General features: G+C 38.9%; 1 protein-coding gene across 2 annotated transcripts in view; it reads right to left on the bottom strand.

Moving 5' to 3' along the window:
- Positions 1–15,147, bottom strand: part of GRM8 (glutamate metabotropic receptor 8) — a 763,463-nt gene that overhangs the window by 395,170 nt on the left and 353,146 nt on the right. For both annotated transcript variants that reach the window (XM_086691127.1, XM_025929777.2), the window contains exons 3-5: positions 13,136–13,271; positions 12,527–12,681; positions 11,293–11,430 (exon numbers count right to left, since the gene is read on the bottom strand). In XM_086691127.1, the coding sequence (XP_086547253.1) occupies positions 11,293–11,430; positions 12,527–12,681; positions 13,136–13,271 (429 nt within the window). The remainder of the gene's footprint in view (positions 1–11,292; positions 11,431–12,526; positions 12,682–13,135; positions 13,272–15,147) is intronic.

Below are 15,147 nucleotides of genomic sequence, written 5' to 3'. Positions count from 1 at the left end.
TTATGATTTAGTTGATAAAGTTGCAAGCCCTTTGAACAGGTTTTCACTTACACTGCAAAGAAAAATCTTTGCTAAAGTACTGTCTGCCTGGATGGCAAGTAGCACACCACCACCATCTGTAAGATAATATTTTTGTAGACTAGAGAGCATGTTGCTTAAAGGAACTCAGAGGCGAATTATTTTGATAAATTAAGGAGCATTCTCATAGAAATATGTTGGTGAAATATTGCTGAAAAGCTGTGTATCATTTTAATTTTAATAAATCAAATCACAAGTCACTGGCTGGGAAGTTAGTATTTAAGAAACCTGTGGTGAATCCACTTAATATAAACAATTTGTCTGTATTACAAATATTAACCTCCTGATTTTAGCATTTTAATTTTTTTCATATCTTCTTCAAATGAGGGATGTTCATGTCATGTTAAATAAATCATTTTCACTTATTGATAATACATTATATTTGTTAGGATGCTTTCAGATGCAAATAATAGAAAATGCAATGCAAAATAGCTTTAAAATTGAAAGGATTTATTATTATCTCCTATCACAAGAATGGAAGGGCATTCCAGGGCTGGCCAATTCAGATGTTCAAAGATGTCAGCAGTGATGAGGCTCTATTTTCCTACTGTGCTATCATCAACATGATTTTCCTTCTGCACGCCCAGGCACCAATTGGTTATAACAATAACCAGAACAAAAGGACTTCTCTGCTCCTACTCCCTGAAGGGTCCTGGAAGACTTCCCCTTCTATTTCCTTGACCAAAATCATATTACAAGTTACTCTTTCAAGCAAGCACTGGCAAGCAAGATAGGACCATCATAATTAGACCAGGCCAGTCAGAATTAACTGGGCTACATGGAGTTACACTAAAACAAAATTGTTGCTCTATACGTCTGTCAATCTAAACCTCTACTGTCTGATATGACAGAGACTAGCCACAGGTGGCTATTGACATTTAAATGTAAATCAAATAAAATTAAATAAAGTATAAAGTTCATTTTTTTTAGTTGCACTAGCCATATTTCAAGTAACCAGTGGTCACATGTGGCTAGTGGCTATCCCTTTGGACAACACAGATATAGAAAACTGCTCTCATCACAGAAAGGTCTACTGGATGGTGCTATCCTAGGAGAAAGGGAAACTACTCTTGGATAAGTAAGCAACAGTACCTGCTGCACTCGCTATGTAGTAGGTAGTGAACTTTATGCATACGATCTCCTCATATCTTCCCCCATATTATTATCATATGCTAGTCTGCATGCTGGTTTTGCTAAGTAGGGATGGGGAAACTCAATTAGAGGCATCTTGAACTAGCTCACATACCTGCAGGAAGGGCACAGTTAAAGTCTTGATCACAGTCAGAACTCTTTCCATTTGTCATCTCTGTTCTGTCTACATGCCAGTATCATTCTCCCAGAACAACTTTCTCCTCAAGGTGACAATCTCCCCAGCTTCATATCTCAGAGCACTGCCTCCTACCATTCTCTCAAGAGGCACTGAGCTTCTTCCTTCAGTTCCAGTTTTAAATAACCCTTGGAAGGACTCTGATGGTCCAGATTGAGTCAGGTATCCAACCTTAAACCAATCAATTGTAGCTACAGAGACACTGGGGAAGGAATTAGTGTTGTAGATCATAGATATGTCCTAAGGGGGTCTACCTATAGAGTCTGAGAACAATTACCAGAAAACCTGGAATTTTAGGGTCATTTCTTCAACACATCTCTAAAGGCCGAGTCCTTTGACTTCCAACTCCAGCCTTCTACAATTTGCTCTCCAGATACTTGCTGGGTCTGTTTCACCCAGTCTTATTTAAAGGCTAATAGTCCCAACTTTCTCATTACAACAAGACCTCTTTTTTCACCTTCAGCCTCACATAACCAACTAATTAGATATCTTTTATGTCCATCCACTTCTCTCCATCCCCAGTGCAGTGTGGCCATCATAACCTGGGCCATTCTCATCTCTAGAGGAAGTACTATAATATCTAACTGGTTTCCCTTGCTCAGTGCTATGCTTCACCAGCATTAGGCTAAAACCAGAATAATCTTTATAAAGTGGGAATCTGATTATTTCACTGATATGATTTAAATCTTTTAGTGCCATGGGGAACCTGGATGGCTCAGTTGGTTAAGTGTCCAAGTTTGGCTCAGGTCATGATCTCATAGTTTGCGACTTCAAGCCCTGCATCAGGCTCCACACTGATAGTGCAGAGCCTGCTTGGGATTCTCTGTCTCCCTTTCTCTCTGCCCCTGTCCCACTCTTGCTCTCTATCAAAATAAACAAATAAACTTTAAAAAATTAAAAAAAAAACTTTTAGTGCCTACTCATTGCTTCTCAAAACAAACCTCAACTCCCTCATGAGGCATATAAAATCTTACCTGACCAGTCCCTTGGCTAGGTCCCTATCCTCTCTTACTATTTTCCCACCCTACTTTCTACCATAGCCATACTGAACTTGTCATTTCCTCAGACTACTATCCTTTCTCTTGTGTGCTGACCTTTGTACTTCCCTCAATTTGAAACAACAATCTTATTGATCACCTCTTCATCTTGTCTAAATTCTGCTCATGTTCTACTCTCAACTTAAATGACACCATCTTCTCTACACTACATTAGGTCTCCCTGATATATCCACTCCATTCACCAACCACAACACATGTCATTGCAGGGACATGACTCAATTATTTACTTTTTCAATTAAATTGTAAGCCCCATGAGGGCAAAGACCATTTCTGTGTTGTTCACCAACTGCCCTGGACATCTAGTAGACAGTGTCTGACAAAGAGTAGATAATACATAAGCTGAATTGAATTCATTCTTCATTCAACAAATACCTTAAGGAAGCCCTATTTTTTCCAGATGCCATCCTATGCACTGGGATGCAACAGAGAAAAAACAAAGTCCTTGCTTTCATGAAGCCTGTGTTCTTGTGGAGAAAGAAAACCAATAACACACTAATAAACTAATAAATATGATTACACTGAATAAACAAATGTATTCTCAACTGACATTCTCTATCGTGTTTTCCAAATTATCTTTTTTCTGTTACCTTATCGGAAGTAATACACATACACGATATTTCCCCCCACATAATATAAATGTAGTTTTTAAACATATTTATTTATTATTTATTTTTGAGAGAGAGAGAAAGAGGGGCAGAGAGAGGAAGACAGGGAATCCCAAGCAGGCTCTTTGAGACATAGGTCCCAAACTCATGAATGGAGAGTTAATTTTATTCTTAAATTATGGTAAAGACCCTTTTAATATATCCATTTGAATTGAATTTTTTGTTTCATTAAAAATACATAAAAATTAATTCCAACAATTAAAATATTTGCCAGCCAAATGTATGCCAAATTAGGCCTCAGCAATATGTCTACATGAATGTAGAGCAAGAGAACAATTTGACCATTGTTTCTGACCATTTAACTAATTTAACAAATGTTTAATGCTAAGCATATTCTTAGTCCTGAGGATACAGGCCCTGTCTACTAAAAATTTATAGATTAATCACTTAATATTTTCATTATCTTTTTATAAGATATAAACTCTTTGAGGAGAGGGAGGGAGATTTTTAGTATGATACAGTTTTAATAAATGCCACAACTAACCAAAAATAAGACTCTCCAGGAAGTCTTCTCAATGAGCCTTAGTAAACTCTGATCACACCTCATTTTATGTCTCTTTTGTCTTAATGTATCCAATTTATTATTCAGCTAGATAGTTCTTCTTGATTGGATGTGTTCCTAGGAGTTTATGGTAAATCTCTTCTATCTCATCAAGTCATAACAGCCATGTGATTCCCTCAAATCCCATGGGTTTAAAGGAATCCCAAGGTAAAGCTTCTTGGAAAATATTCCTTTTGTAATACGAATAATTAGCCTCTTTCATGTAACTGTTTTGTACTCTTTTCAGGGAGCAGGGGGAAAGATATTAAATTCTCCTAATGTTGAGCCATCTGTATATACTTTCTTTTTTTGTTTTGTTGTAATGAATTGTTTCCCTCAACTGAAGTTTCTTTTTTTTAATTTTAGGTTTATTTTTGAGAGAGAGAGAGAGAGAGAGAGAGAGAGAGAGAGAGAGAGAGAGGTGAGTGGGAGAGGGGCAGGGAGAGAAGGTGACAAAATCCAAAGAGGCTCCAGGCTCTGAGCTGTCAGCACAGAGCCCAATGCGGGGCTTGAACCCACAAACCATGAGATCATGACCTGAGCTGAAGTCAGATGCTTAACCAACTGAGCCACCTAAGTGACCCTCAATTGAAGTTTAATAATCATTGAAGGAAAGATCGTTTCTTCTAATGTTTTCTGTGTTTTTCTCCCCCTCCCTCATCTTCACTGACCCAAGTCTTACTGTAATGTTTCAAATAATTGGTTCTCAAAAGCGCTTAACTGTCCCTTGATTGTTTATATTTTCTTTTCCATTTCTGAGTCCTTCAGGGCAGTATTCCAGAGATCACGTTCATCCAGATTTGTGTGACTCTCAACTGATCAAGCTAAGGTCAGAGTCCATTGTATGCTTTGCAGAAAGGGTTTCCTAGACTTCTAAATTCATTTTGGCTCTGTAGAATGGGTGTTTCTCTGTCTTAAGTTATTACCTGAAAAATGTGAGAGTTGATGTGCCCTTGAAGTTTACTCTAATCAGAGGGTACTTGTTACACTTTTATAGAAGTATAGAAATTCCAGTAGTATTGGTGCTTCTCAGACCAAGAGCATCAGTCTGAGCTCCTTAGTAGTCAAGGAGCTTCACAAAGAGGAAATACTTAAGCTTCAGTGATCACTGGGGAAACATTTAGGCTACTATACCAGGAAAAATAGTGGACTGGATCTGTACAACCCAGACCCTCACTAGGAAAGGCGTTCTGAGCAGGAGAGGATTGAGGAAAGAAACAAGTGTCAAATGGATTTAAGTCCTACCATCACCTACAGGTAGCTATAGGGCTTTGGACAACTCACTTAGACCAGATGGGCCTCAATTTCCTTCTCTTTTCTGAAAAAAAATAATTGGGCAAAATGATCTGTATGGACCTTTCCAACTCCTTTTCCTCTATGTGCATTTATAACTGACAGTATAATTTCTTTAAGTTTTCAGAGTATTTTTGGTTCCTGATTTGGCAAACTTTGCAATCTACACTACAGATTTTGGAGATACAGGTGCATCTGTGTACATTTCTTTAAATTTAGTAATTAAGCTTCCCAGTTTCAAATTTCCTAATGAGGACACACACACACACACACACACACACACACACACACACACTTCTAATATGGAAGCTCAGAAGTGGTATAAATAAGTCATTCTGGGATTTCTGCTATTTTACTCAGTAAGAACAAGAGCATATGGGCTAACAGCCACCTCATGGTGCTAATGTAAAGACATTGCCACCCAAAGAGTTTTCCTCTAAGCAAGGGGCATACAAGGGTGGCAGAACATATTTTGACACAGGGAAAGTTATCTTAGTTTCCCTTCACTCTGGGTCACCAAATCAAATTGTCTAAATCCATCCTTTGTCTTAACCACCCAACTCACTCACATGGTCTCCATGAGTCCTGGGTGAATGGGTAAAAGTTTCCACCTTCTATAGCCTCTCAAAGCAAATACAGGACTGTGGAGAGGTAGTTACACCTGAAAAGTTACCTAGTTAGTTATTCTGGCACTAGAAAATAAATTGAAAAAAAAAAGGAAAAGAAATTGACAGGCCTTTCAGGGAGCTAATTATTGAGCCTGCTATTTGGTTCACTGACAGAACTGCTTGTTTGTGGGAAGAAACATATTTATGCATTGCTTTTTCCATTACCACTATTTCTATCATCATAAATAAGAATCAATAGGCCATTTCAAGTAGCATATGTTCACCACCATTTAGCATTGGAGTGTCAGCCATATGCAGGCTAGGCAGCAGTGCCCCAACCTCCTGGCTAAGGATTAAAACCCAACAGACAAGGAAAGCACTTCAAATGCCGGGAGACAGTGTGAATGTCTGTGCGAGCAATTTGAGGGCAAAAGCGGTCCTTTCTTTGTCTCTGTATCTGTAGCACAGTGTCTGGCACAAGACAGGTCATCCAAAATGAATAAACAAGTGAATGAAGGGGTGAGTGAGGCAAAAGAAGGTTTGAAGATGCTACATGGAGCCCACTGGATTTATTGGCCTGGTCACAGATGTTGTTTTGATAAGGGCAGAGAGAGCTATCCACAATTCACAGTGAAGAAATGAAGGCCAGAACACAGTATGAGCCAAGAGGGAGCCTGCCTTTGGGGAGCAGCTTGACTGTACGTACCCCGGTCCCTGCAATATCCACTGTCAGGCCTCACTATGAAGATGAGAAATCAGAATGACAGCCATAAAAAAAAGTCAAGCAAGACCTCAAAAGAAAAACTTCCCACTGCCCATGAAATTCTTGCTGGACCAAAAAAAGGTAGATTGGGGACTAAGCAGAGAGAAGATAGGAAAAAGAAAAAAGTGAGGTGTTGGAGGGGAAAGTGGAAGAGGAGCTTAGGCAGAGGCCAGAGTGGGGTAACGGGGATGTGAAACCCAGTGCAAGGACAGGCAGAGATGATGAAGACCCACATTTTTGCAGGGAGGCTGTGGGCATCTGGGTTGTGAGGAGTGAAGAGGCATTAAAGCTGAGAGTAGAAGAAGAGAGGGAGGAGGAAAAGGAGAGAGAGGTCAGATAAACGTCTATAAAACAACACCCATCACCACTGAGAACAAGTACAAAAGAATCCTTTTTTTCTTCTTGAGAAAGACAAAGGGAATTTTAAGTAGGATTAAGTAGTAGTAGCTTTCCGAACTCAGCAGCTCTCAGAAGCAATAATAACCACATAAATAGCTAAGTGGATGGTAGGAATCGCTTCACTTTGGAATCTGGCCAGCATATCAAAGTTAACAGTAATATCACATCTTTCTGAAAGCTTTCCTGAGATTCTAGGGGGGGAAATCATCTCAGAAAACTGTTTGCACCAAGTTAATTTTAGGAAGAGGATGCTCCTCACTGCTTGAAGACATTCTATCTCCTGAAAATTGATAAGACAGAAGCCCTACCCTGCTGGGAAGCACTCTTTTATCCATGTAAATACATTGCCAGTATCACCCCCAATGGAAGCGAATAATTACGTTCACGGATTATCATCGCCTAATGTAAAATTTTACTCAGAATATAACCCACAAATGATACCCTAAATGCAGCAAAAAGTCCCTCATAGATATCCTCTTTCACACAGTTCTCTAACTTTTTGACTCACTGTGGATGGTTAAACACGAACTCTGTAAAGTCCAAATTTTGAAACACAGATATCTGTATACATTCATTTCTGAATTTGGTGGGATTGGACAAATTGGAAATATAAATAATTTTCGAACCCTGGACACCTCTACTCCATGAATACCCATAGATTTTCCTTCTTAATTTGACCACTGACGTGTTAGATCATCTTTCCTCCCCCAAAACAGAGATGAAAACTGCGTTTTGATGGTAATTTGGGGCACAAACATCTCTCAACATCTGGAAATATTCACGTGTTACCACTTCAAGAAAATTAACTTAGAACATTGCATAATTTATTTCTTTCCCACCCAGAGACAAGTTATTTCAGTATCACTCACAATTACTTGGAGTAAACACCATTTTAAAGGAACTGGACATAGGTCTTACTGACAGACTTTTACAATTTTAGCCAAATAAATAAAAGGAATATGAAGCAGACATGCCATCAAGTGTGGACTATACCACAACCTCAGTCAGTATTATGCCTGAAATATATACAGATATATTTATCTGTTTATATAATCTGATATAATATATCAGATATACACCATCTACAGATGCTAAAAGGATGTCAACATACATCAACTTTGTTTTTTATTTATTTTTATTTTTTTAATGTTTATTTATTTTTAAGAGAGAGAGAGAACAGGGGAGGGGCAGAGAGAGGGAGACACAGAATCCGAAGCAGGCTCCCGGCTCTGAGCACAGAGACGGACTTGGGGCTGGAACCCACAGACTGAGATCATGACCTGAGCCAAAGTTGGACGCTTAACTGGCTGAGCCACCCAGGTACCCCTCAAACCCCTAATAAGAGTTTAGAGAAACTTGTTATTCTGAAAACAAGTCTATTAAAAAGTTATGATTACTTTATAACTAATTTCCTAGTTATTAGTTATAAATACATAAAACGAAGTTCATCCACTTCATTACTTCATTGAATGGTAGACTTTCATTAGTATGATCTAAATGATAGGATGTGACTGCACACAGACAGTAACATTCAGAAGTCAGAATTAAGCACAGTGTAAAATATACCTGAATGAAAACACAGAAGGTACTCCATAAACTCCCCTTTCAAATCCTTCTATAAACTGGACCTTCTTTATTTCCCATTATTCCTTAACATGCACCCTTCTTTCCAGTAAGCTGGACCTCTTCACTGTCCTTCGTACACATCTCCATGGCCTGTGCTACTCTGTGCCTTTGCCCTGCTGCTGGCCCATCTTCTCCCTCATCTTGATGTTCTCTCTTAAATCTTTCTTATCAAACTCTCACCTCTTCCGTGAAGTTTTGAATTTTCCAACCTAAACTTACAGTCATACATCTTCTGAAGTTCCACAATATCTATGTCCAAATTTAGCTTTTAATGATGGGATTTTTCCTCCTCTGCTCATATACGATTTTACATGTACCTTTTTTTCCCCCTAACTAAATCACATTATTTAAAGGTAACACCTCCCTCTTGATGCCTCTCCTAAAGTTTCTGTCAAGATCCTATCCCACAGCTAATTTTTACTCCTTCTGATTGCTATTTTTATCTGACAAGATGCTCAAATGTGCCCTACCCTAAACGAAACATCTGTAACCCCACTTCTTTCTTTCTGAAGGGTTTTACCATACCTTTCTTTCCTTGCCAAACTTTTTTAAAAAAATCCTTCTTTCCTCCCCTTCCTCTATTCCAGCTCTATCTTAGAACCTCACGATCTGAGTCTGTCACACTCCTGATTCCTCAGCCATACCTCTCCGCAGCACTGAAACTGCACGCACCCCATCTTTTCTCCTGCACGCTGGGAGGGCATGTCCTTCCCCAAACCCATCATGTTCTGCTGCCCTTCCTGATTCTTCTCCTAGAATCTTCAGTTATCATCCCTCAGCTCTGCTCCAAAAAGTTCTGGCAACTGCATCCCTGCCCTTGCCTTTAACTTCCAAGTCTCCATCTGCCACACACGAACCTGTATTATTAGTGCTGAATTCTCTGTGGGGTCTCAGACCTTATGCTGCCACCTGCTGGGCAGTTCCATGGGGCTATCTCAAAAACAAATTCAAGTTTGTCCCCTCCCAACCTACCATTCATTGTCTTCTCTGCGAACTAATTACATTACCTTTTTCCTAGTCCTAGCTGGTAGAGATTTTACATTCAGAATCTCCATTGCTTACCCCCACCCCACTGCTAGTCACTCACCATATACTTGCTGTAAATACTACTTTCCAGGACTTTTTTCCTCTGTGTTCTGCCCTGATTTGCACATCCCTGTTTAGGCTGTGACTGCCTATCACCAGGACTACTGGAAGGGCCCTGACTAATCTTTCACCTTCCTCTCTCCTGATCTGCAATCCTCCTCATACTTATGCCAGAAAAATCTGTTTGAAACAGGTATCTGAGCAACGCCCTAGACAAAAAGCCTCGAATAATTCTATTCTACAGGTAGAATAAAACCCAAAATCCCCAGCTCTGGGGTTTCTGGAAAGAACTTGAAGAACTTGCATGACATAACCCCAGCCACTCTCCCTCTTACTTACTATCCTCCCTCACTCACTCCAGCCGCCTCACTCACTCCAGCCCCCACTCCAGTGGGGGATTTTTATCCCCCGCTATGGCTTGAACAAGAGCCTTGCCCTAGATCCTGGAATGGCTTGCCATCATATCTTCACATGGCTGACAACATCTTGCCCTTCAGGTCTCATCTCAATGTCACCTCCTTAGAGAAGCATTCTCTGACTGCACAGCCTAATGGCCACCCTCCCTGCCGACACCACCTGGTCAGCCCTTCGCATTTATCCCCCTTGTATTTCCCATAAGCACATCTCAGCATCTGGAAGTATCTCTTCATTTATATGTTTACTTCTTTACTGTCTGTCTCCTCACACTGGAATGTAAGCCCCATGAGCACAGACCTCATCTCTGTTTGCAGATCCTGGAAGGGGGCCTGGCACACAGGAAACCTAAAGTCAGACTCTCCACAGCATGCCGCCGACTTTTCACATCCCCAGCCTCATTCTATGTCTGCTCTAGCACTTATCATATTATGTCTTCTACTGAGCAGCTATTGCCAAATGAAATAATCAGAGGGAAAGGAGGATATATCAAAACATGAGAACAAGGAGTAGGTGAGGGAGGGGTATATAGTTATAAAATGCTCACTCAAGTTTTGTAGTATTCAGTACAGAAGATTTATGCATCTTTGTTAAAATTATCCCTAATCTTTTATGGTTTTTGATCCTGCTATTAACAGTATTATTTAAATTTCATTTTCCACATATTAGTTTCTATAAAAAAAACTATAGACAGCTAGATAGATAGAGATAGAGATAGAGATAGAGATAGAGATAGAGATAGAGATAGAGATAGAGAAAAAGGTTTTTTATATTGACCTTGTATCTGTGGTTTGGTTAAATTGACTAAGTTCTAAGTAATTTTTAAAATTCCATAGGTGGTTCTATGTACACAATCATGTTATTTAAAAATTTAAAAAAATGTTTCGTTCTTACATTCAAAATATGCGCATTTAATATCACTATTATTTTTAAGCACAAGATACAGAAGGTAAAGCATAAAAAAAATCATAGCTGCAAGAGCTATGCAGGATATGGGGGACAATCATATTACAGGGGACATGCATTGAAATAGTGCAAGAAAACCGCTGTCTTAGAGCAATGCATTATGATCCTTCATCTTAACTACATGTTAAGTTCCTGGAGACCACTATTGTTTCTTGATTTTTTTGTCTATATCCCACCAAGCCTATTAAAGTGCTTTGCCCATAGTAGAAACTCAATAAATGTTTCTAAATAGAATTCAAACACACCAGTGTTGGACACGTTGCATGTGATCAAGAAATACTTGTTGACTGTAAGAACCAATGAATACACATAAGTTTGTTGAATGATCAGTGTATGCTCAATCCTGCTGAGAAACTGATAAGAAACTTGAAGAAATAGGAGATACTTTGATCATTGTCCATATAGAAAAACTTCATTTTTCAGTTAATGATAAAACAAATGCACGAAGGGAAACATTTCACTGGTTACCTGTGCATTTCTTTATATGAGTGTTCCTTTTTCCATGTGATCCTAACTTGCATCCAAAATTCTCCTCCCAAAATTCTGCGAACCACACATTTCTTCGATTATTGGCAAGAGTTCGGCTTCTAAAGTAGCGATCAAACCCTATTTTAGAGAGAAAAGGTATGATTTTAATATTCTTTCAAAATCAAAACCAAATACTGTCAGAGCTTTTGAATGGCTATTATGTCAGACATTTGAATGAATATGTTGTGATTATTGCATGAAAAAAAAAAAACCCAAAACGTATTAACAAATGGGGAAGAACCAATAGCCCAGAAATTAGTCTTCCCATATGGTAAAAGCCAAGGGTAATCAACAGATAATATCATCACCCTCACTCTTCACCATTGAGTCACCTGGCTGTATAGATGAACATAACAGGAGGGCCTGTTAATGTCATCATCACAACCTCCCCCTCTCCTCTACATCACAGTGACCAGCGACATTCTGCTATATATTCAGAACCAACTCAGACTTTTCTCATTCTTCTCTCTCTCTCCTCAGAGGAGTCTATGTTCCAGGTTGCTATGCTTCTTCCTGACCCAAAATGTATCTGTCCTAGATGTTCCATTTTTCAGCTAATCCAATAAACTAACTAGCTCTGATGTAGTCTTATGCAGTCATGGGTAACGGGCTAATGTGTTAGCCTGCTTGGGTGACACCTCATAAAAGAGAGATCACCTGGAACTAATGTTTTACTCCAAAAGATAATGGGGAAGGTAGGAATTTCAGTCACTGCTAAGACGATTGGAAATGATATCTTGGAGACAAACTTCCTCTCAGGGAAGCTCCATATGTTTGCTGTTGCATTTACTTATCTATAGGGTCAGCCCAGTCTCACATCTCCATTTTATAGAAAGCAAATACTCTCCCCATGACAATGCAGTAACCATCATCTATGCCATGGAAATGCGCAAGCTTAGAGGGCAACATCACGGAAAGGGCTAACATCATAGAAATATCTAAGGCCAACTATAACTCCCTTTTTTAAAGAAAAAAATCTAATGGGTATTCTTTTCTAATGAAAAATATATATTGAGTTAAATAGTTACTGTCTTGGCATTTCTACCATCAGAATTACAAATTCTATCCAGAATCATCAACCACGGGTACATTTCATCATATGCTGGTATTCTGGTTTTGCCTTGGAGTTTTGATTCAATTGGAATGAAACAAATTTTCTATGGCTTGTCCTTACCATCAATTGATGCCCTTTTGGGCAGAATCGTCACCGCTCCTTCTGCAATCTCCTCCTGCTGATAAACAGGTGCTATTTTGGATCCCCAACTATCTGAGCCAATCCAGAGAAAATGACCACTTTGGTTTAATTTTTTCGCTGCTTCCAATATCCTCCTACAGGAATAAAAAGAAATAAAACATACCATATTTCTCAAGAAACACACTTATGAATGTTATAAGACCAGATATATTGAATTATATACACTCAGTAGGTCAGTGTTAAACAATTAGTCAATCACTAACTGCCTGAGTCTTATCATTTCTAAAGGAAACATATTGACACCTGCTAGTTAGCCTTATCCTTAACCTCACTCACATTATTCTGTCTATCATCCTTACTTGTCTCATTTCTTTCAGCCCCCAAGTTTTACTTTATAGACATTTCAGACTTAGGAACTAGAAGGCTGTTGTGTCTCTGTGCAGCAGAAGGCTGTAACTGCATGAGAACGCTGCAATTCCTGTGAAATCTCACAAGATTTTACACTGAACATGAAATATGTTAAAAAAAAAAAAAAAAGGATGTGGATTGCACATCTGATCCAACATCAAGAAGAAAATTAATCCGCACCTGATGTCATCTTCATTGGCAAACATAATCACTGCCCGAGCATTAGGTGTTTCTAGCAGGCGTTTGATAATTTTTTCAAATTCTCCAGGTCTTGGTTCACGTGGGATTTTCTGTGATTGAGCAATGCAAACACCACCTATTTTAAAAAGAGAGAGTGACTCAGAAATGGCACTTATTTAATTAACCAATTTAATGAGGTTAGCTATTTTATAAAAACGAATGATTCAATGCAGTATGTTTTTCAAAACTTTCATTCTCACCTATTAAAAGCAATCATGTTTGTTGCATTACAATATATATATCAAATAAATGACATCAATCATTTAATCATACATCAGGGTTATTGCTTTATTTTCCAAGCTTAAAGATTATTTTTGTGGATGTCTATAATAAAGCTAAAGTGTACAAAATGTGTAATGACAGTCAAGGAGTGCAAAGAAGAATGGCTGTTTTGATTCATTTGATGTTAAGTTGAAAAACAAGTGCCTGGATTAATAAAAAGTGTGAATGTCTTATAGGTGAGACCACCTATTAAGTAAAAGGATCCTTTTGCTATTTTATCTATTTGTAGACCTGCTTTAAAGTTAATTTCATTTTACAGCTCATAGTATTACAGCGAAAGTTTTATGTATCAGCAAAATGATATGTTATGAAACAAGCAGTCTTCAAAACTATTTGAGACACAGGCAAGTTCCAAAGATGCAGACCCTCAGTTGACATTATGTCTCCACCAAGAAAATCAAAATGGCAGCAATCCCATCCCTCTATCACAGAAGGAAGGAAGGAAGGAAGGAAGGAAGGAAGGAAGGAAGGAAGGAAGGAACCAACGAACAGGGGAAGGGGACAGGAAGGGAGGGCAGGGAGGGGAGGGGAGAGGAGTGGAGGGAAGGGGAGGGCAGGGAAGGTGAGGAGAGGCGAGGAGGAAGGAAGGAAGGAAGGAAGGAAGGAAGGAAGGAAGGAAGGAAGGAAGGAAGGGAGGGAGGAAGGAAGAAAAGAAGAGTTCTTCCTTTGGTCTCTCCTTCTAAGGCAATGAGAAACCAAAGAAAAAAGTTTAGAAATGACCTCTGCCACCTGTCAGGGTTCCTCAATTACAGTAGAGTAGAAAGTGAACATATTCTAATATTAGAAGAAAAATGAATATTAGCAATATGGTTCAGTTGCATTATGGCTTACATAGGCTTTTTTTGAGTCAGATGAGAAAGCACCATTTATAACATTGCTTCAGTAGGTAATGACATTTTTACTTCCAAACAATTGCCAATAATTCAGTCACCCAAACATTATTATGTTCCACTATATGGTTATGTATTGGGCTGGACACTGGGGATACACAATCTAATCCAGGAGTTATACCATCTAGTCTGGGAGATAGTCATTCCAATAAATTATCATAGAATATGAGGTAAATTTTACAATTAAGAGGATATACTTACATAATGGGAACACAGAGGAAGAGGTAACTAAAGTGCTTAAGAGATTTTAAAAAGCAAAAAGACATCCATCTAGGAACAAAAGTGGGACATTTCTGGTATAGGCAAAAGTATGAAAGAACCTTGTTTGATCATGGCCTATGGTCAAGACTGGCTGGGGCTGAGGTTGGAAAGAATGGCCAGGCCCAGCTTGAGAATGACTTTGTTAGACATGCCAAATAATTTGGACTTTATCTTGAAAACAATGGGAACCCACTGAATATTCAGAAGCAGGAGAATTACATGATGAGTTGTATGCCTTGGGAAGAAACCTCAGGTAGCCAAACAAAGAAGAAATGTCTGGTAGCCAGACAACGGCCATTGTGGACAGACATACCATGTGTAGCAATAATGTATGCTAACAGTGTTAGAGTACTGAAGGTTATATTTCTTATAAGTTAGAGCATGGTCTAAGTTATCCCTATGACAGCAATGCTCTTATTAAACTCTTCAGGAGTAGGAATTGCCCATAATCCGCAGACAGAGCCTGTAGATAGCTAGCCTACTAATATGCCATTAATAGTTGTGGTGATTGATTCATTG

The sequence above is a fragment of the Puma concolor genome, chromosome A2 (assembly GCF_028749965.1).
Source record: "Puma concolor isolate L17-30 chromosome A2, mPumCon1.1.hap2, whole genome shotgun sequence".
Classification (NCBI taxonomy): Eukaryota; Metazoa; Chordata; class Mammalia; order Carnivora; family Felidae; genus Puma; species Puma concolor.
This window is presented reverse-complemented; position numbering and strand designations above follow the sequence as displayed.